This window comes from Mixophyes fleayi, chromosome 11 (assembly GCF_038048845.1).
Source record: "Mixophyes fleayi isolate aMixFle1 chromosome 11, aMixFle1.hap1, whole genome shotgun sequence".
In the NCBI taxonomy this organism is placed as follows: Eukaryota; Metazoa; Chordata; class Amphibia; order Anura; family Limnodynastidae; genus Mixophyes; species Mixophyes fleayi.
Window position 1 is genome coordinate 76,290,402 of NC_134412.1, and position 23,692 is coordinate 76,314,093.

The window sequence follows — 23,692 nt, forward strand, 5'->3', positions numbered from 1 at the left end:
GTAAAATTGATGCAAGCCCTTTTGGAAGCTATTTGTGAACATACTGCTATTATAACACATATTTTGTTGCTAAAATTTGCTCAATGTCTGTGCTGGTGTAATGATTGTATAGGACATTTTAATAGAATACTAAAACCTTAACAACCATCCTGCATTTTCTTTTATCTTGGGGGTTTTATGTTCTGCCTGGGATGCAACACCACTTGTGCTTTTACCAGTGTTTTGTCCTTGGTCTGAAAAATACACCTAAAGCAGACCAAACATTGGATTAGGGTCAGAAGGATAGTGGACAATTTAAGACTCTCAGCCGGTTTTGTGTTAACCGGATTTGAATGAGTAACTGATCTATTCGGGCTTAAAGATGACATTGCACGGAGGATAGGGAAAAGGGATGTAGCTGTAGATCACATACCTACGCTCTGTACAAGCTTGCTAGCCAGTTCTGTATTTCAGGTGAATTGTAAGTATAACATTTGTGATATTAAGCAGCGTTGGGAAAAACTGTCAAAGATAGATAATCAGTGTTGCAAACTTGGCTGCTGTGTTTTTTGTTTTGTTTTTTTTACATGACTGCATCTTACTACTTACATTGTTTTTCCAGCAAGTTTTTGCAAGGACAAATCGGTGTAAAATGTTTGAATTGATGAAATTGAAACATCTTTGATCTGTTATGGTGTGGCCTTGCGTTCTGAAACATCCGTGCTGGGCTTCTGTTAGATAAAAACTGCACAATTCAAATGCAACTGAGACTGATTCTCTATGGAGAGGTTTTCCATTATGTGCCAAATTCGTCTTGTTTTGTTTTGTTTTTTTTTTGTTTTTGTTTTTTTTAATTGTCCCAGTCAGTGCTACCTTTAGCCTAAAATCAAATGTGTGCGATGTATAGATATTTTCCCCGTGCAAGTATTGGCCAAACTGTATGTCTTTGGGATTTGTGTAGCTTAAATATGAGGGAAGGTGGTAGTGTATCAAATATGCAAAAGCTTTTTCGTCCATTCCTAGTTTTAGGTAAATTTTGTTTTGTATTCTTTCATGGCTCCAAAATAAACCTGTTGACAAGTATATACCTGTTTTTCTCATGACAGAACTGAGTGTTGGAGGTAGAGAAGCTTCATTTTAGTGAAGAAAAATGAGTGAACTCGATCAGCTACGCCAGGAGGCTGAGCAACTCAAGAACCAAATCAGAGTAAGTGAAGCAATGTAACCTACGGCATCCCGTTTCAGGGATGTTTACAGTAGTACGACATCGGGGTACAGTAGTACGACATCGGGGCTCCGCTGTAGGCCACTCAATAAAAACCCTACCCAAGCTTTTGTATCTTGCCCCTACCTAAATAACCTTATTATTGGACTGCTTTAAAATCCACAATGCTATTGATGCATTTTCATCTTTCTTACACAAGCCAAGTGGAAATAACTACTAACTTATTTTTGGTTCTGTCATGAAATGCTTTAAATTTGTAGCCTTTTAAATAAGTTAGGCTTGTTTTCAGATGGCTTTTGTTAAAGTTGTCTTGTAGGTATGTTTCAGTTTCTCCCCTTGTTTTTATTAGAGCAGTTATGAGGTTTTATAAACATGGTACAGCGTTCACAGAAGACGCCTGCTCTGACTGTAACCAATGTGTGCAGTGTCTATTCTGTAAACCGCATGGGAGCCCGAACATAAACTTGCGTCACATTGTTTTTTTGTGAAACAGCCTCTGTAAACTTTTCGTTTAATGGCAGAGTTGTTTTTTTGGTTTTTTTTTGTTATATTTTCTTGTGGAACTTTAACATGCTTTCCAAAGTAATGTTCAAAGTGGAGTAATTTACTCTCAAAAAGTTGTGTTAATGTGTCCTGTTTCCCTTGATTTGTAGGTTCTATTAAATTCCTTCTATTTAATACAGCATTTAATGGGGTCCTGGTCCATAGATTTTGTTTTAGCACAGCCTCTCAAATAAGAGCCATTTAGTAATTTTAAGACCATCATTGAAGACTTGGTCTGGGTTATTTAAATCCACGTTTTTACCGCTGGATCTTGGCAAGAGTGGTCTGCTTCTTCCCCTAGAGGGGTTTTTAAAGACACTAAATTTAAAATCTTAGCACCTTATATAAAAGTGCTGTAATTTATATTCAACAATACATATTGAACTGTCAGGAGGCGATCAGAACGGAAGATATTTACGTTGTGATCGTGCATGGAGACATCTTCCTATATACATATTGATGGAAATTGCAGAAGCCTCACTCCGGCTGATAATGAACAAAAATAATAGCAAACACAATGTCTAGGTACATATATTGGCATCTCTAAGCCAGCTTGCATCATGTTTGGTTGCCCATTCTGTTAGAAGGGTCTAAGTGCTTGAGGTGTATATTATGGTAATGAGCCCTGTGTAGCCCATTATGGTGCTGTTCTGCTTCATCTGCACTCCCCCTGCCCACCACTCTAATCTACAATTAAAGCTTTTCAACCCACATGGGTAGTATTGTATTGACAATAACACCATCATATACACCTCACATGCAGCAATATGATTCAATATGTAGGAATACAAGTCTCACAATAAAATAAAAGTTACCCTATTGATCTTCTAGAACATGGTCATACAGCTGCCGATTTGGTGGAAATAACATAATACTTGGGTACTTCTAATACTGAAAGGCTTTACTAAAAATACAATTTAAATTTATTTTAAAAACCTATCAGATTGTCCCCTTCAAAGGGTAACTTTCCAAAAAATCATTCCCTTTCCTCCTCCATTTAGAGTCTACATTTACAAAAGGGCCATTCCCTTCCTGATACTTGCAGATATCCAGTAATAGCTACAATAAAAACGAAATGAGTTCTGGCTCTAATCTCCTTTCTAACCATTTTGTGGTCTTCATTGGCGCTGACATTTTTAGTGCTGGATATGGGAATTCTGTAAGTGCTAGTTAGTCCCAAGTCTATAAAGTAGATTCTTGTACTTGCTAAAAATTTGAAAATGCATTTTCCAAGCCATACAGATCCAAATACCAATGCATGTGCAGTCTTGTGAAGGAAGTACGTTTTAGGGGAAAGTAGCCCTTTTAAAATTGCTACTTGTCGCACATTGCACCAAAATATTGATTTGACAATAAATGACAGGATTTGGCATTACCTGTGGTCTACATAAACCTGATGTTTGTTAATAGTGTTTTGGTCCATTAGTAATCCAGTAAATTTATAATGTGAATTACAGTATGTACTCTGTACATAGCCACTATAATTCCTTTCCTGAAATGCATGAGGAACATTACATATTCATTTTGCCCACTACCTTCATACTGCTGCAAATGGTTCAATAATTCTGCACATACCTGCTACAGTCCTATAATTACAACAATCAATGGTTTTAATTTTCCAGAAACTCCTCAGATTTTTATAAGCTATCCTCGCTCTCATTTAACCGTATAAAATAAGATTTCTAACAATTCACCCTCCTAAAACATATAAGTGGCACCTGAATGGCTTGTGTTGGTAAACATGCTTTATTGTACTACAGGATAACTGCTGTAGATGGTCAAATACCTGACCAGAAATAAATCCTTGGCTGTTTGCTTTATCTCTGTATACATCAGCATTTTTGTAAGTGAATAGTTCTCCATGTCTTCATTAATTCTGAACTCCTCTAAACAGTTATTAAAAGCTTGGCTCCAGCCAGGACCAGACTTCCTGGATGTCTTTAGTTTAGTGTATCCGTTAAGAGGTCTGTTTTGCAAAGCTTTGACATGTATTAGTTATGGGTTTTTGGTTTTCCCCTCCTCCTACATTCAAATTGTGGTTTATGTTGATTGGTATATGACTAATGTTAGCCAGTTCCGGCCCATTTTAATAAGCCCTCATTTTGAATAGCCGTGCAGATCTACCAATGCTGGGATTGGTACACAGGTGTATTCTTTACACCAATACGTTACAATTTTATCGTAATACAAAGCATAATTTGATTTCCACTGGATGTTTCAGCACGTATTGTCTTACATGCGTGCTCTTATGGGTATTGGCAGACTCCTGCCGTTCCCCCCCCCCCCCCCCCCAAACACAGAAAGAACCAATTCCATTAATTTTAACACAAACTGCTTATCCTGTCATCCAATTCCACAGAACTCTCAGGAGTACATGTTTTAAGGGGATGTGCCATCCAAACAGCGGGCTTGTAGGACAAAGTCTTTGTAAACCATTTGGGCCACAGCCCATAGTTTGGAACTACACCATCAGCTCAGCTTGGTGTTAATAGCTTAATATTTTAACTTTCAGGCCTTATAGAATTGGTGCTGGGTGCTGCTTTCTTTCATGTCTAAACTTAACAAATCTACAATCTGGTTGCTGTAGGTACATGCACCATACACCATATTAAATGTCTTGCAAAATATGTAAACACATAGCATTGTTCCTCTGTTACACTAGGTGCTCAGCTAGATGGATGCCAGGACAACTAATGTTTAAACTTGGCATAGGTTTATATATCCTTTTGAATAGCAGATGTAACGAAAACTTGAGACTGGCCAATATGCTTCTAATAGGAGTGCACTATTCTTATTGCATAATATTTGTTAATATTCAACATGTATGTTATGTAAACATAACCTTGTCATCTGACGCGTAATTGTCAAATATCATTTGACAGCTCTCTATCTGGGGAAATGGATGGAGATATATATATATATATATCCGTGCATGATACTCATGCATTTTAGTCAAATCAAGCTACTTAAGGTGTTAAAAAGGTTCTTGTCATGCATTTGGGCCTAGCCCAGGCCTCCTCAGGGGAAGAGCGTTACTTCCCGACGCAAGTGCCCTTTTTTTAACGTTGTTTTGTCCACATGTCACCACCTCATCATTCTTCTCCATCACCTCATCCTTCATCTTCATCGCCACATCCTTCATCTCCATCGTCTTACTGTTCTAAAACATCTCGATACACAACGTTTCTGCTAAACACCTTATCGCTGTGCTCAATCAGTCTTCCTTGATGGGCAGTATTCATAACCTGCACCTTCACATCACTGCTTCTCCGTACTTGTGAAAATGCGACATACAATTGTCCATGACCAAAGACAGGCTCCGGTAAATAAATACCCACACGGTCAAGTGTTTGATCCTGTGACTTGTTAATGGTCATAGCAAATGCCGCCTTCAAAGGGAACTGCCGCCGTCTTAGCTTAAACGGCAGTCCTGTTTCGGATAGTGTAGTTATAGCAGCTCCCATTGATGCAAAAGCAAAAGAATTGTTATAATTTCTTATACCCCTCCCACGGGGGGGAAGTGGGGGATGATGGAAGTTAACTGACTTCACTATTATTTTTTTGTCAAATAATGTCAGTATACCAAATTTCAGGTCAATTGGATGAGCCCTTTCTGAGAAAATAGTTTTTGACACACACTAACACACGCCGCTAGGCATATATATACATATATATATATATATATATATATATATATATATATAATTTTTTTTTTTAAGCCATTTCACAGCTTTTAATCTTCTGTCAGGTGTGTCCTTGTGGTGGTTGTTTATATACCCATAGCAAACAGTAGGTACAATTAAAGTAAATTGTAATTGCACCACACCTCTGCTGTCATTAAAAAGTGCCATAAATGGAGCAGAAATGGTTTTTGCTCATAAATATTATGACTATTTTGAGCTTGTGTATATTAGAGGGATGGAGAAATGTCTAAATATTTTTATATTTTGAAGTCAAAAGCTCAGACTTTTTGACTTCAGTGTTTTGTTATAAAATGGTGCACATTTTGTGAACGGCATTCAGTGGTAGAACATAAGCATTTTTTTAGGTAACAAACTTTTATTTGTTTATTTTGCAGGATGCCAGGAAAGCATGTGCAGATGCCACTCTGGCTCAGGTAAAGATTTGAATTTCTTATTTTGAATACTCGCAAGCTTTAACACTATTATAAATTTTCAGCCCTGTAGAGGGTCAGCAGTCATTAACAGTTTTACACACACCTCAGGCTAAACTTGGTTAGTGTAAAACCCTCCTATTAATGTGTCTTTTAGATTACGGCCAATATTGATCCAGTAGGACGAATTCAGATGCGCACTAGACGTACACTGAGGGGACACCTTGCTAAAATCTATGCTATGCACTGGGGCACAGATTCCAGGTAGGTGTGATGTAGTATATAGATAATAGGAACAAATCTGATTTTGTACACTAATCTGTTTCCCAGTGGAGGCAGCCATATTGTTGACTGAATAAATACTTAGAATGTGTAACTTGCCTAGGAAGTAGTGACCTCGCTGGAAGTTTGGGTGCTACTTTGGTCCTATTGACGAGATAAGCGAACAATGCTACCTGTTCTCGCCACAAAATAACTGCCTGTACTGTTGAAAGCTGGTATATCTTTATATATGGGTAGGCTTCTCTATGCAATTTACCATGTTGCATGAAAATGGTGATGAGCATATAATGGTATTGCTGTGTAGGTGGTGGTTCTACGTAATACCTTATGTGAACTACTTTCTACAACTGACCATGTTGTGACTTACAAAAACAGCCAAAGGCTCAAATGCAGAGTCTGATTAAGAAAGTGTAGTCTGTAAAAAAATAATGTCTATTTATCAGACTGCCACTTTTAGTTTTAAACAAGAAAAACCCACGTTTGCATATTTGAGTTGAAACTGTAACTGATGCGAATAGTAAAATGTATAAATTTCACTTAAAGAATGTTTATGTAATCTGATGGATTTTGTCTTCCTGAAATTTGCTATGATCTGTAGATTTGTGTACTATCTAATGCCCTCTAACAAAGCTAAATTTTCCAGATTGGATTATCCGAGATTGAAGCTGTTACAGCAATTTTACTGAATTTGATAGAAACTTGTTTTATTACCTAAACTTTAATGCGTGTACATTACTGTCTGCCCTTCTTGGCTAATGATGTTGTATCTTCTTGCATTCCCTACAGGCTGCTAGTTAGTGCTTCCCAGGATGGCAAGCTTATCATCTGGGACAGCTACACCACAAACAAGGTGCGTGACATGAAGTCTTGTGGAATATATAAAACTATTCTGCTGTATGACTCTGCAAAACTTGTGACGCCATATAATATATGATTGAAATAGATCTACTGAAATCTTTGTTTTATCTAAGCCATCCTGCGGCATTTAATTGCACCCACTAAAGTAGTGGTAGGGTTAAGGCTTCGCACCTACAGGCCTTGTAGAATTACTTCGCAAGTGCCAATGTCTCATTGCTTGTGCACACTATACAACACTAATCTGCACTGCTGGCACAGTACTCCATCCTCACATCGGTCTCTTCTCAGCTTGCAATATCCTGCACTGAATTAGACTATTGAAGGCCGCATGTTGTAGCCTCACTATTTTTGCGAGAAGACTGTTCTATAACTTAACTAGATTTTTTGCTGTAAATGATGCACTCAATACTGATAACTTCACGGTTTCCTCTTTTTCATTGGTGTTTTGCCTCTAAAGGAGTTTTTGTTTGCTGGAATAAGCAACCTGTAGTAGGTGAGATCTTCTCACAACAGCAGATGAGTGCTCTTGTGGGAGACTGTCCTGTCAACTTGTGTTTGAAGATGGTACAGCATGTGACAGGCACAGGCCAATAAAAATCAGGGAGAAGGGGACCTGTGACAGTGGTAGGAACTGGGTTCCCAAATAGCAGAGTAGTGATGTGATGCTCCTCAAAAACTATTGATGGAAAAACTGGTGTTAAACGAAGCCCTATATGAAACATGGTTCATACATTCATTTTTATCCTGGGTGTAAAATACTGTGGTGAGTATCCTCTGGTTTGTTGTGCACATATTGAGCTGGTTATTGAAGGTATTTGAAATGATTACTATTATACTGCAGACTTGAAAAGATGAAGTAAAATCTAAAGCAGGCTTGTCCAACCTGCGGCCCTCCAGATGTTGTGAAACTACAAGTCCCAGCATGCTTTGCCAGTAGACAACCAGTTGATAGCTGGAAGGGCATGTTGGGACTTGTAGTTTCACAACATCTGGAGGGCCGCAGGTTGGACAGGCCTGATATAAAGTGTTTCTACACTTGGGGTTCCCTACACACAACTGTACATTAAATAGATATTGGAACAACAAGGCTGCAGGACGACTGATGTGCCCACCGACTGCCAGAAATCGCGAAGAAGCCGGCGCGACTTGATGACGTCACTGGGAACTGCAACGCCGTTAAGGGGGTAATGCTAGTACACCGCCATGGACAATGTACTTTACAAAGCGTTGTACATTGTCCATGGCTGCGTACTTGCATTACCCCTTAACAGCACCGATAACAGCATTGCAGTTGGTGGGCACATCAGTCGTCCTGCAGCCTTGTCAGGAAGGAGCCCTTCGGTGTGAAGACGTCGGGGTAAGTCTTGTCAGAATCATTATTCTGTACCCCACCCTTAAGGGGCACCTATAACTTTAATATGTTCATTTGTGATGGTCTTCTTAGCTTGCATCTTTAATTCACTGGTAATCTTTATCCGTTTTTGTTTTTTTTTCGTATACATCTTTGCATTTGTTTATGTACATAGATGCATACAGACATAGAAAATCGCCAAATAGAATGGGCTGCCTGCAATGAGTCCAGCAAACAGCAGCCATGGGGTATGCTCTGCAAAGTCCACTAGAGGCAGAAATGAGTGCAAAATATTTTAGATGAGTTTGAAAGAACCCCACTCCATTACCTGATTTGGCTGTATGCACATACTCCTAAAACCCACCATATTGAATATAAAAGCATGTATGGTTTGTATACCTGCACTGTTCCCATTGATTATAAAAGCACACTGCTCTTTACTTGCACAGTATTCAACATTTGAGCCCCCCAAATACATTTATGCACCTCTATAATACAAAAGTACTAGGCACTGGTAAATGGTATACCGTCACCCTACCTCCTCCACTCCCACCTACTGCTGATTGCTGCACTGTTCATACAGCTGCTGGATTGTCAGCTACAAGGAGAGAATGGGGCATAGGGGAGGGAGCTATACTGGGCCACTGGTAGTCACAACAATGTTCATGCACAGAGTAATTCCAGAGCACATGCTGTAAGTAAGAGGGATGCTGGGGTACTGCTTATACATAGTGGATGAGCAGCATGGTAACAAGCGACAATCTAGCATAACTTCCAGGCCAGTAGCAGTGACCGTTGCCAGGAGTGGAGGGATACAGGAGAGACCGTTTATGCTTGGACTCTCCGGATGTTTGAGCCAGTTATTAATAACCACCTGCATAGGGGTATGACCGACGTTATATATACTGAGAAATGACTAAGTTCCCTAATGTAGACTTATAGCAATGTTCAACATGCAGATTTGACTTAATGGTACAAGAGACTACTGCTGTGCTTCGTATTGGGCAGTAAGCATATAAAAGCCGTATGGATGCACCTTAGCGAAATTTAGAAATTAACACTGTCTTAATTGCATTTCAAATATTAACATGTTAAATACTATTAACACATAACATCCGAATATATTTAAACTACCTAATTAGATGTGGTGGTTTTCACTGTCCAGTAATAGTCTGTAAAGAATAACTGATCCTTCCCCTTTAAATGTACATACTATATATTCATACAGTTTATATTGAAGGACATAGTGTTAAGATAACTGCTGATGTCATGTGGAGCCTTCTGGCAGAATTCTAGGCAGCCTGGCTTAAATCAGCTCTCACTGCAGCACATCACTTGTGATTTATGTTTGAGGAATGCAGGAAACGGTGTGAAAGTAAACCTGTGGTTGTGTAAACTCTGGTGCACAAGGTGATGCACTCGTTCTGAAATCCAAAAGAACAATTTAGCCAATCAGAATAAATGGGTGTGTTTAAAGTATGGGTTCTTCTGCAAAGATTAGATCTCCTGTTTTTTGTTAGAATAAATCTTCCCCTTTTTTTTTTTTCTTTTTTTTTTTTTTAAATGCGTTTTCTGCATTGGTGTTGGCTGCTGCAGAAAGTGGCATTGTAAACTGAAGCTCCTGCTGCTCGAATGTAGTATTTCTAGATTAGCAGCTTTTTTTTTTTTTAAACCTCTTCCTGGTATCAGTGATTGTTACTTGGTGATAGTTCCTGACCTCCATTTGTGGTTTTGCAGCTTCTTCCTGCTTCAGTAAACACACTTTAGCTCTCAAGCACCACCTATGCAGCACATTTCTTGCTTAAAATTCTGCAATGTTATAAATGTTAATCTGCTTCGCTATATTTCATAAATGCTTACAGAGGAGAGTTTTTTTTAAAGCTGCTGAAAGTTTAAAGCAATTCTAAATTTGGTTTTGTACCCCAACTGTTAAACACAATCTTCCATAGCATAAGATTCCGTTGCTGGGCCCCATAGCAAAATTTGGGTGCAAAGGGCAGTGCTGCTGGTAAATCTGCTGCATATGGCTGTACTGCTCTTGCATTGGCACTGGCCTGCTTCCATGCTTAGAACAGCTGAGCCCAGGGCCTTCGCTACAGATTTCTGGCATCTCCAACTCTTTCCTTTAAGCCCCATTGCCAGTGTTTCCACCAATGCTCCTATGTTTAATTTGTTTCTAAAAATGAAGCCAAGACTTCAGACAATAATGGAACTTGGTACAAAAAAGCTGGTCATCACTGCAAAAAAAAAAAAAAGTAATAAAATAAATAGAAAACATTAGCTAGTGTCAGTCCAAGGGCTGATGGAACTTTGTTCAGTAAGCAGCTTTATTTGGTATGGTATTAAGTATAGGTGCTTTGAAGACTTTTATCTTGCCAATCTCAGTGAAGTTTTGTTTATTTCACTCACAAAACACCCTGGCCTACATAACCAGAAACAAACCTCACATCCACAAATTATTCTCCTGTGTCCTTTCTGCCATGGTCCTTCTCATGGCTGCTGGTGGCATCTCACCAGGGGCCCCTTGCAATCACCACTACCTGTTCACATTCCTTCGTAAACCTTTCCACCTCATACTTCCAATCCCTCCAACCGTATCCACATATATCCAGTACCCTCTCTTCCTGTGCACTGTGGAATGCCCTGTTTCTCTCCTCTTTGCCTCCTATCTGCTTGTGTACAACTACCTGTCTCGCTTTCTCTCCCCTGTTCTATCTACAATCAGGCTTCCACATCCAACGTTCCACTGAGACTGCTTTCTTAAAAGTGATCAATGATCTGATCTACTGACTGCAAAAGTTTAAGGGTCATATCTCCATATTCATTCTACTGGATCTCTCTGCTTTTGACTCTGCTGATCACACTCTTCTCCTGCGCACCCTTCACTCCTTTGTCTTCAGTGACCGTTCTTTCCTGATTTACTTCCTAGCTATCAAACCACCATGTTAATATGTCTCTCTGGCGTATCGTTCCCTACACTTTCACTATCTGTTAGGGCCTGCATTGCTCTGTATTTGGCCCTCTGAATTAGTTTAACATGAGAATAGGTGTACAGTGGGAAAAGCAGTCATTCAGTCTCCAGTACCACTCCTATGCTGATGCCAAAATCTACCTCTCCTGCCCTGATTACTCCCCATCTTTACTAGCTTGTGACTGTCTCTCTATCAACACAAATGTCCCAACGCGAACTTTCAAGTGGATAGTAAAACTGGTCTCCTAGTTATACCAGGAAGCAAAACAAAACTGGTTCATGGAAGTAACTACTTTTGCTTGTTCCGGATGACTTTGTTTTTGAATACTCCTTTCCATGTTGTGTGTGTGCTGGCGCAAAATTTCTGGAAAGTATATGGTCTTGAAACTATAACCCGTTAAACTTCATTTTTGGAGTTTGCGCTGCTCTTCATATGCACTTTTATATGATCTCAAAGTGTCAATTTAGACTATTGGTTTGTAAAGTAAAAAAAACAAGCTCCTATACTTCCCATGTCTCCCTTTCCTCTTACCCTTTTATTTTATTTTCCTTTCCTACATTGGATATGACAGAATAGATACTGAATATAATTTTTATTTACGTATTGTGCAGCACTGTACAGAGAATTTGTAATCATTCGCCTTCCCCACACAATATCTTGGGTCAACTTTTTGTCAGTAACCAGTTAATCTACCAGTATGTCTTTGGGCTGTGGGAAGAAATCTGGGTGAGCTCTGAGGAAACTCAAACAAACATGGAAAGAACATACAAACTGCACACAGAGGAGACATTAGTTGGAATATAACATTTAACCCATAAACCCAGCACTGTGAGGCAGCAATGCTAGGACACTGCTCTCATTCTGTAAACAGCTTGTACAAGATATTTGCTGTTAACCTTTTTTTGTATAAACAAAGATTACATGAAAACACACAGAATATTTAAAGGTTGATTCATGACTTGGTTTTTATTTGAAAAAACATTGTAACTATTTCCCTTTTTAACAATATTTTGGCATTTAAACTACTTTGTTTTCAATGCCCTAGGTTCATGCAATTCCTCTGCGTTCCTCTTGGGTGATGACCTGTGCATATGCTCCATCTGGAAACTACGTGGCCTGTGGTGGTCTTGATAACATTTGTTCAATTTACAACCTGAAAACTCGTGAAGGAAATGTGCGGGTGAGCCGTGAGCTGGCCGGTCACACAGGTAAGTCTTTAGCAGCGATAGTGAGTGTGCCCTAGGTGGATATGGTGATGTTGCAGCCTCTCTGTACATGGAATATGCAGTGGATTTTCATAGTTACGGTGCTCTTCTAATTTGCTCAGTGCGGTTTAGTTGTCATCGCAGGAAAGAGGTTTTCCCAATTAATGCAATATGCTGATGGTCTTAAGTAGTGGTACTCAAACTGGATGGCATTAGATGAGGCCCAGTTGTCAGTGTGTGTGTGTATTCTAAAACTTAAATAGGTGGTGGTGCCAAACTTATAAAAACATATTTAGATTAAATAAGCCAGACCTGTTAACAGTACTCTTTTTGTTTTTGTTCAGGCTACCTGTCCTGCTGTCGCTTTCTGGATGATAACCAAATTATTACCAGCTCTGGAGATACCACTTGGTTAGTATGTTACTCATAAATGTAGCGCCTTAGAGCTCGGATGGACTTACCATTACCTGTCTTCACATAATCATATGTGAAAGTCCAACTCTGTGGAAATAATGCATGCAGCATTCCCAGCATCTTTGTATGTGCAGTGGGATCAACTATCCCAAAGCCGCCTGCTTTTCTGAATGCTATTGTATTTGCACAGATGTAAAAAAAAAAAAACTTTCCTACAGTTATTATTTCAGCCAGGTGTGTGGTCCTTAAAACAGTCTGTGTGCATGGAAAGTAAACCCTGTCTTGTAATTATTTTCTCTTGTACATGTGCACTTTTTATGTATCTAATGTGGTCTTTTGTCCCCTTCCCCTCCTATGTGCAGCGCTCTTTGGGACATTGAAACTGGCCAGCAGACAACCACCTTCACTGGACACACTGGGGATGTCATGAGCTTGTCCCTTGCTCCAGATTCGAGGTGCTTTGTGTCTGGGGCCTGTGATGCCTCAGCCAAACTCTGGGATATCCGAGAAGGGATGTGCCGACAGACTTTTACCGGGCACGAGTCTGACATAAATGCTATCTGTGTAAGTGTGTGTTCTGCATATGTTGCATTTTAAACTTTAGTTCGGGATAACTATAACTGGAAATGTTATTTGGTGCTCATTTACTGTAACTGAAGAGATTTGTGTATTTTATGCTGCTAATGAGCTTATAGGCAGTATGTTGGGTTTGGTCATGAGCCTCAAAATTGCTGTTTTAGGTGATTACAGGCCTAGTCCTGTGGTTACAGCGCCACTGAAACATTATGTTATAGAATGCGGCCACGTTGTCCTTGGAAACTTTATGCATGTCCTTGTGAATGTAAAACTGCCACTTCCTACTGGAGACATCTTAATTTGTTTGGTTTATCCTTAAACTCTTGTAAAAGGCTTTGAGGCTTAAACATTGTATATTTTAGTGTGTATTTAGACTTGGTGTACCAATGGACTTATGAAATGCAGATCTAAGCAGTGTCCTAATTGTTTTTGCAGTTCTTCCCCAATGGCAATGCTTTTGCCACTGGCTCAGATGATGCCACGTGCAGGCTTTTTGACCTTCGTGCAGACCAAGAGTTGATGATTTATTCCCACGACAATATAATCTGTGGCATCACTTCAGTAGCATTTTCCAAGAGTGGACGTCTCCTCTTAGCCGGATATGATGACTTCAATTGCAATGTCTGGGACACGCTTAAGGCTGACAGAGCAGGTAAAAATATAGTTTATTTAGTGTTTGTCAGGAATTATGCTATGTTCAGGCAATTATTGTATGTAAAAAGTGTCCAGGGCCTATGACGTGGACAATCAAAGCCTTAAACAGTGGTTACTTTCATTTTTCTGAGGTACTGTTTTATGTACACCTGAAAAGCAGTGTGCTCTGCTGGGTCTTATAAGTGGCTTTTTATGATCAATATGCCATTTCTCTCCTTTACATTGTGAATGGATATTATACATCTTCTATATAACTTGGGAAATGATCTCTTCAGTCAGGCAGTGAAAACTTGTACATGCTGTTTCACACGTAAGAACACTGAGCTAAATGTGTTCAAATACTTTTAAGATCTTGTTCCCTCTTAAAAGCTAAAATGCTGTTATGAAAAGATCAGTCATGTTCTAGTAATTTGCCAAGTTTCCTGCACAGAATTCTGTAGAGATCAATCCTTTTCTCATAATCCGTTTTATATCCTAAACTCTACATTCAATATCCCTGAGATGTAGCAAACACCTTGACCTTACAGTAACTTGTTGGTATGGCCTATTGATGTCCTCATTGAGGCCAGGACTGGAAAATATAATAAAGCAGTTCAATGGATTACAATAAACTTCCTATTATGCGTTCCCTCATGGTAGGCACAATGATGTAATATGAGGTTATAGTTGCTTCAATCTGTTCAGCTGCAATAATAAAACTGGAACACCTAGCAGTTTGCTTTCAAGAAGTGTGTATTGATCTTTGGCAGGATAACTAATCTGCAAATACTTTGGGTAATTTTTTTTTTTCTTGGTTGTGTGAAGTACAGAGGAAGCAGGGTGGGTAGATGAAATAGAGCTTTTGCCCTGTAAGAAGTGACTTCTAGAGAACTGAAGGTTTCTCTGACTAATGCTGTGCACATATTATCCAGCAGGTCACTCTGGCACTTAAAGTGTATAATTTCGTTCTTTTTTACTATAGGCGTAGACAGCTTCCATCCACACTTGCAGCAGTGAAATAATGTTGGCGTGTGGGGGGGAACTGTGCTGGGAATGTTGCGGTCTGTGTATATGTGGTTGGGAATAACTTCCAGCTGTTAGTGCAGCGCGCTTTATGATGGCATTGTGAATTATTTAGGCCATCAAACTATTCATGCATTTCTAATGTAGTCTACTGCTTTTATCGGCAGATAGTGTTAATGTCTTAACCTCTTCAGGCTGGGCCAAGCTCAACTACTTTCCAATGTTTCCTTTCTAGGTGTCCTAGCTGGTCATGATAATCGTGTAAGTTGCTTGGGAGTAACAGATGATGGCATGGCAGTGGCAACAGGATCATGGGACAGCTTCCTCAAGATTTGGAATTAAAGTCGGTGAGTATCGGCTACAGTGTTCCACCAGATTGTGCTATTAATCTGTTTACTTTTGCTCTAACAAATGGAATTAAACCTTTAATACATGGTATACTTTACTACTCCTTTCTTATTCTTGCCAAATATTTTTCTGAAAGCCCTTTGTCAGCCTTAATAAATACAGAAGGATATGAGGAAGTCCCAGCCTTTAACAAATGTTAATTCAAAATAGATTTTCTTGCATGATACTCTTCTGTTTGTCATTGTGTTACCACTGCTGGACACGTTAACCTATGTTAAAACTATGGGCATGATCATTCCAGGTGGATCACAATGTGATCTTGGTACCCAGAAAAGCAGGAGTTCAACACCCCTGCTCTAGACTTCTGAGGTCTGGATTGTTTTTATACCCTCTGTTCTCACCCTCAGACTCACTGTGGTATGCCCCAATATTTAGGATGGTTTTCCTATAACATTTCATCTCTGTTCATACAGCCAAGGGGCTTCATCCTGGCAACACAGGTCTCACACTAACTTCAAATAAATTAAAATCTAAATCTACATGAATGTTACTAATTGCTGTAAGCAGCCATTTTTTTTTTTTTAAAGAGGACACATCTCAAATTGATAATGGGCTTAAATATTGGGTATTTTTAAAATATATTTTTTTTCCTTCTCCAGACACCCAGCTGACTTCTCCATGACTGGAAGAGCATTCCAACCTTCGAAAATTTTAAATCATAGCATATCCGATCCAACCATACTAACGTGGACACCCACTCTCCCTACTCCCATACATCAAAGGGCAGAACCTCTCCTCATTTTTTGCTGAAAACAAGAGCACAATTATTTGCTATAGGAAGAATTGTTTTGTGGTTCTGAAACCGAGAATTGTGCATTCCTTTTGGGACCATTTTCTTTACTTTTTTTTTATTTTAATTTTTTTTTGTTTTCAACCCTTTCTTCACCTTCATTTGTCTTGAATAATGATACAAAACACTATGCGCAGTAAGACATAACCAGTGAGTAGCTATATTGAGCATAAAGTCCATTTCATGGTTGTTCATTTAAAGGTTTCTGGAGCAGAGTCTGTCTTTATTTTTATTTTTTTTTCCTTTTTATTTTTTTTGTTTTTGTAAATCAGATGTTAATAGCAGTTATTGTGAGAACTGCAGCAGTACCAGGATTGTAAAATAAGAACAGTTAACAGGTTTTTTTTGGGTTTTGTTTGTAACTTCCTCCCCCCCCCCCCCCCCCCCCCCCCCTCCCCATTCCCTGTTATGGTCCATTAAGTGAAGGTGGGATGTGATAGACCTGTGTGTCAGGGCCTTTTTATGCTGTAACCGTTCCTGTATTGTATCGTGAAAATCTGTTGCACAAATACAGAACCATATGAACATTAAAGAGCATATTAGCCATCCATGTGCCCTCCATGTAACGGTCATCTTAATATCTATCCCTCCCCCCCTTGGGTAGGATGCTCCAGTAATTGAGTTACTTTTGAGCACCAGCTACTTGGGGAAATGTAGTAACCCAATGCCTGGAGTGCCTTCAGAATCTCTTGTCATCTGAGAATATTTACTGTCCATGTCGGGGACCCTGCAACAGATGTGACTGGAGTGCTGGGAGGACTCTGTTATCAATGTGCAGTTCTCTATTACACCAATGCCAATGAAGTGTTCTCTGAATGCATGTACACAAATCCCACCTTCTCCTCCACATACCACCATATTAGTACTCTCTCAGGTATCAAGAGCATGCAAGGTTTCAGAGCAGTGTTCAGCTCACCGCTTGCTACTGAGAGATAGTTCTATCTATCTTGGTATGTGAGGGCATTTACTATCCCTTTCATAATAAAGCTGGCGGCATCCATAGTATATTGTAAGCACCTACACGAAGCACCAGTGATGTGACTTGTAATACGTGCTCCTTCTTGAGCAGACTTCTAGATAGGGATGTAGTGTTACTGGTGCTGTATGCTCCTGCCAGGATTTCTTTTATTCTTTTCTCCTGTCCTTTTCTGTTCACATGTCAAAATTCTTTATTCACCTAGACCTGAACCATTCAGACTCAAGTTCCCCTGCAAACTTGTTCTGCTAACACTGGGAATAGATTTTGAGAATTAAAAGGGTAACTTTCATGAACACTACCCTAGTCCCATATTGATTAGGAGCAGCCATGGGCAGAAGTACATGTCTGTACTCTTTGGATATACAGTCAGATGTGTATGAAATGATGTACAAATTTAATGTTTTTTGAAAATAATGATCTTGAACTTTCTAAGTTAAAACTTATGAAAGCTTTTATTATGTTGGCGGGGAGGGGGGGTGTGTTTGCCATAGGGATGGGTTTTCCTCTTAAGATTGCATGCTGTAGAGTTGCTTAATAATGTGCAAATAGAGAGTCCCTAGATGTGTTTCTTTTTCTTTAAAAAAAAAAAAAAACCTGTTTAAGAATGAAATATTGCGGTTGTGCTTTTATTTTATATAATCACAGCTACTCTATATACATTTTCCAAGTTCAGTGCAAAATAGTGAGCACTAGAAGAAGAGTAGCTTAATTCACTTTTGTTTTTTGTTTTTTTTAACAAATATGTATAAAAACCATCCTGTTCAAACAATCGCATAAAAAAAATTTGATTTTTCTTTTTTTTTTTTCTTTTTTTTTCAGGAAGGGTTGGGAAATGTGAAATTAAACTTGGTTTAAATTGATGCTTCTCAGCCTGTTCTTGTAGATAGAGGATCTTGCATCTGATTTTTGTTTTGTTCTTCCAAGAACAGCTTTCCCTGCATTTTCTTTTCTTCTCCTGAGCCAATGCCTCTTTATTACTGTAAAGATCTGCAAACCAATACGCAGGAACTGCCCTTCTGTTCTGCAGGTCTAGGCAGTAAGAAAGTAGCAGACTCCAATTTAATTAGCTTCTTCCTAATTGTATATGAACGCTACTCAACCTTAGCAGTAGAGGCTTTATTTTATTTTCCTCCTCTTTCTATACAAAAAGTACTGTAATTGTGCGTTAGGCCGGGAACTGGCAGAGAACGAGATGCCCCGCCCACTTCTTGCATAAATTACTCAGTAGAGCTCTCTGCACCCCCTTCTCCCTCTCACCTTTTGTATTTAATTTTAAAGTCAGTGTACTACAAGAACGCTGGATGCAAGATAGATACTATATTAAAATGTACTGTTATTTAAGATGTAATAAAGCAGTTTGACATGAGTTTATTTCTTGTGGTTAGTGTCTCATTTAATGCCAGTGGTTTGAAGGGGTTATGATGCGCCATAAATAGTGTTAAATTTGCATAACGTCTATATTTCCTGAATGGTTTGCAAGCACACTGGTATTCTAGTGAAGTTTTAAGGGATGTTACCATCAGTCAGGTATGTTTACACATCCCTCCATGGGGGCATCTATGAAAACTGTCGCACAGGTACAATTACTGCAGAGGTGTTTGCACCAGGCACTCTACTCCCACTGCTCTCTGCAGCCGACATTCAGCACTGGTATATTGTAGAGACTTCTGCTCAATCCTGGCAGCTGCCATCATGTGAGGCAGTGGAGACAAAGACAAAACAGCTGGGGGTGAGCATTAGGGTCTCCAGCTAGTGTAGGAGAGATAGAGCTAGAGGACCAGCCAATTTTTTTATTTTTTTTTTGTCTTCCTTTACGCCTGTACATGATGGTTTTAACTATTGTCCCTAAACATTTTGATGCAAAGATGTTAGCTCTCTAGCAATCCTTCTGTTGTGTTGAAAATTAGAGCACAATATGATCACTTTCAGGGCCTTAAAGTGCACTGTGCTTTTGGTATATTGCATTAATTTACACTGAGGATGATTTAAAATCCACCAGTAAATCTGGGCACACACACTACAGAAATTTTAACCAACTTTTTATGCCGATCGATTTTACATGCGATCGATGTTCTGATCGCTCGGTCCATGGACTGCATACACACTAGCCTTGTTAGGACGATAAAGGGAAGAGCGGACGTCCCTTTAGTGACTTTTTACATTCATGTTGTCGTGAGCAATGACTGTAATTTCGTACTCACTGTTGTGGATCGGTCGGAAGTTTATACACACTACACAGCGGAAACGAGATTGTCGCTTCATTTGGTTGGTCGTACCGTTTAATATTTTCGTTTCAATCTTCCATTTGGGCAGACTTTCGACCATCGTGTCACTACACACATTGACCCGACTTTTTAACGAGCGGTCGTATGTCGGTTGATTTAGCCGATTATTGGATGAAAGCTGTGTAGTGTGTACCCAGACAGCCAAAAAAGCGGCTATACCAAACTTGAGGGTGTATGGACTCTTCATCAATACAGCCCTTTGCCACTCCATTCTATAATTCCAATATAATGTGGAATCCATCTTTTGTAAACAGTCCTAAATTACATGAAGGGCAGAATTCCTTACAAAAGCTGTTTTTGATTTATTTTCCGGTTAGGCCTGAAAATGGCAAATTGGAATATAAATGACATTTGTTACGTCTCTATATATTGGTGCTAGAGGGTCACACCTAGTAACAACCACTACTACAGCCCTTATTAACTGTTTCAGACTGGTGTCGCCAATGCGCTGAGGAGTTTCTGCCTTACTATGCTGAATTGTAGCGCTGGTGTCTTTCGGCCCTTCTGCAGCCCCTCGCCTATAGCTGCGGTACAGACTAAATGGTCAAATAGGTCTTCGCTGGTGATGCCCTTTAATGGAAATGCAGTCAATCAATGCTTATTCAGCACACAGGCTGCATTCACTGAGTAGATGTGACAGAGAACTGTTAGATTTTCCAACTTCATACAATGTATTATCTTGTTGCCTGCCCCCCTCCATGCATCATTGCATGTGCGTTATGACTTTATGGTTGAAAAGTACAAAATTACATCACAAATCTGAAGCATAGTTTATTTTCTTTGCTCTTGGATATGACGCTTAGCAGTTTTAGCTACCACTGTAACAGTGGGCAGCAGAGATGTCCTATCGAAGGGCAAGTAATATAAACCATTGCTTCCTATAAATACATGGCTGAAAAGTGTAGAAGGCTGATTGAAATCAATGTATCTTTGTACGTGTGCCCCCTTAGTACATTTTCTAGCTAACCCATCTATTTAATGGATTTAGAATTTTAATGTTCAATAAAGTAAACACCCACTTCAATACATTTTATATCCAGCTCTGTTTTTTTTACAGAGGTTATTGAAATATGTCCCTTTTACCATACGCATGTTAAATGTAACCTTTTTAATCTCCTGTGTTGCACATGCACCTTCAGTTATTTATGTAAAATGCGTATTTCCTGTGCTTCCAGCAGTTTGTGTTTCTTAATATAGTTTACTGTTGCTGCTAATAATAACCGACTTGGTGAGAGTCTAGCAGACTGCTGTGACGGGGACAAGTTGCAGATGCCCCCTATGCTGATGTTCTAAGCCTTGCAAAGGGCAGGCAGCAGCAGGGGTCGCCCCAGATGAACATAGTAAAGAAAGACCAACAAAGGTTCTCTAATACATTATTCATGCTAGCGACTTGCCCTCCAGCTAGCAATCTGTTTCTCTAATGCATTATCCAAGACCATTGTAAAACTAACCATTTTAATGCTTTGTGGTCACAAAGCTTGGTTATGTCCATGTAAAAAGTAAGCGTATCACATGGGTATCATTTCCTGCATCCTTCATCTATCATGAATGCGACTGGTTGCTGCAGTTTATTTAAAAAATAAAAAAAATGAACTGTTTATGGTTTGTTGGTTCTAAAATGTGTTTTATATGTAAAACACTTGCTAAAATATAGCAACGTATACAAGGTATGTCTATTAAATGAGACTGATTAAATAACTTACCTTTTATTTATTGGTATTACAAATTTAATGTTTGACCAGTGGAAAACAAGACCACAGCGATGTATTGGTGCAAATGGGGACTATATTGAAGGGGACAAAGGCATGGAGCAAATCAATTGCTGTCACATGTTTCAACATATCTGCCGGTTTTTTTTTTTTCTTTACAGCATCGACGGACTCAAAATGTGTCCCTTTTTAAGCACTGATTTAACTTTTGGGAAAAGATAAAAATCGCAAGGTGCTAAATCGGGCGAATATGGAGGATGTTAAAGTGTAGTAATGTTTGTTGGTCAAAAACTGCTTCACAGAAAGTGCTGTGTGAGCAGGCGCATTGTCCTGGTGAAGAAAGAAACCATTTTTCCACAGTTGCGGACGTTTCTTTCTGACTCTCCGCTTTTGCGAAACTTCCTTATAATGCTGATTATCTGTTGTGCCTTCTGGAACCCATTCTTCCAAAATTACACCCTTGATATTGAAAAAAAACAATGAGCATTGCTTTGAATTTTGACTTGCTTTGACAAGCTTTTTTCATTTTTGGTGATGGTGTTTTCCAGTGCATTGACTGTCTTTTGGTTTCAGGATCGTACTGGAAGATCCAGGTCTCCTCACAAGAGATTAGTTTATGAAACAGGTTTGGATCTGTCATTCTGTTGGTGTTTTGTGCAATTCTACTAAAAATGTAAAATTGACACGTTCAACTTTTAAACTTGGCATTTTTTTTGGCACAGAAAACAAAACCAAACTAAATGGCAACTCCCAATCAACTGAACGTCTGTGTTGGAATCAGTCTTGTTATTTAATAGACATATCTCGTACATTAAAAAATAGGCAGATGTGAGTTGCTGTACACTTAAATAATAAAAAAAATTACAATTGGGCATATTGGCGGAAACGCCGAAAATATCGTGCTCCGCGCACTTACCGTTATTACAGTAATAGTGCGCGTAAATGTAGTTATTTATTTATAAGGCGCCACAAGGCATCCGCAGCGCCGTACAGAGACAAACAAAATCACAATACAATGGGAGACAGCACAGTACAGTAAACACAGCAACTCAGTACGCTCAATGCACAGCTAGAGAGGGCGGGGAAGGGGGAGGGAGGATCCGCAAACGACGGGGCCCAAGAAGGAGGGCGCGGAAGACAGGGAGACCCCCAGGGGGGAGGAGGGAGCGAGAGTGGACATGGGGTGGAGGACCCTCGAGGAGGAGGGCTAAGTAGCTGGAGAGCAGAGTTAGAAGTGGTGGAAACAGGAGGAGAGATGGCCCTGCTCAGAGGAGCGTACAATCTAAGGGGAGGGGTGGACAGACAGAAACGCAGGGGAGAGAGGGAGAGTAGGGGGACAGGCAGAAGATAAGGTAGGAAGTTAAGTGGGAGACAGAAAGGCTTTAAGAAAAAGGTGGGTTTTTAGGGCCCGTTTGAAGCTGGACAGATTAGGGGAAGTTCTGATGGAGGGAGGGAGCTTGTTCCAGTGGAGGGGGGCAGCGCGGGCGAAGTTTTGGATACGCGCGTTGGAGGAGGTTATAAGGGGGGAAGAGAGGCGACGGTCAGAGGCAGAACAGAGAGGGCGGGATGGAGCATGAATAGAGAGGAGGGTGGAGATGTAGGGCGCAGTGGAGTTGGCGAGGGCCTTGTAGGTGAGTGTGAGGAGCTTAGAGGATTCTGAAGGGGAATGGGAGCCAGTGAAGGGCTAGGTAGAGGGGGGAGACAAAAGAGGAGCGGCGAGAGAGGAAAATAAGCCTAGCTGCAGCGTTAAGGACGGATCGAAGGGGATCGAGATGAGAGTGGGGGAGGCCAGTGAGGAGGGGGTGCAGTAGTCCAGGCGGGAGATGATCAGAGAGTGGATAAGGCATTTGGTGGCATGTTGGGAGAGGAAGGGCCGGATGCGAGCGATGTTGTGCAGCTGGAAGCGGCAGGATTTAGCAAGAGAGAGGATGTGGGGGCCAAAGGAGAGAGAGGAGTCGAGGATGACACCAAGGCAGCGAAGTTGGGGGACAGGGGAGATAGAGGTGTTGTCGACAGTGATGGAGAGGTCAGAAGGGGATGGGGTATGAGAGGGAGGAAAAACTATGAGCTCAGTTTTGGCAAGGTTAAGTTTGAGGAATCGAGAGGACATCCAGGAGGAGATGGCAGAGAGGCAGGCGAACACCCTAGAGAGGAGGGAGGGAGAGAGATCAGGAGAGGAGAGGTATAGTTGAGTGTCGTCAGCGTAAAGGTGGTAGCTGAAGCCGAAGGAGCTGATGAGTTCACCCAGGGAGGAGGTGTATAGAGAGAAGAGTAAGGGTAAGTAAGTTATTGTGGTAGTTCTCGCTGGATTTCAGCTCGCAGCTCCCTGAGCTTACTATTACCGTA

The 23,692-nt window shown here is 40.1% G+C and overlaps 1 protein-coding gene across 4 annotated transcripts in view; it reads left to right on the forward strand.

Annotated features, from left to right (window-relative positions):
* The window catches only part of GNB1 (G protein subunit beta 1), an 85,617-nt gene extending 66,894 nt beyond the window's left edge, over positions 1–18,723 (forward strand). For 3 of the 4 annotated variants that reach the window (XM_075189695.1, XM_075189692.1, XM_075189694.1), the window contains exons 2-11: positions 1,086–1,186; positions 5,826–5,864; positions 6,019–6,125; positions 6,930–6,993; positions 12,370–12,532; positions 12,874–12,940; positions 13,306–13,507; positions 13,955–14,171; positions 15,411–15,522; positions 16,183–18,723. In XM_075189695.1, the coding sequence (XP_075045796.1) occupies positions 1,130–1,186; positions 5,826–5,864; positions 6,019–6,125; positions 6,930–6,993; positions 12,370–12,532; positions 12,874–12,940; positions 13,306–13,507; positions 13,955–14,171; positions 15,411–15,517 (1,023 nt within the window). In that variant the 5' untranslated portion in view covers positions 1,086–1,129 and the 3' untranslated portion in view covers positions 15,518–15,522; positions 16,183–18,723. Of the gene's footprint in view, positions 1–344; positions 461–1,085; positions 1,187–5,825; positions 5,865–6,018; positions 6,126–6,929; positions 6,994–12,369; positions 12,533–12,873; positions 12,941–13,305; positions 13,508–13,954; positions 14,172–15,410; positions 15,523–16,182 lie in introns of those variants that run through there. The other variant, XM_075189693.1, reaches the window with a different exon arrangement.
* Positions 18,724–23,692: the final 4,969 nt, after the last annotated feature.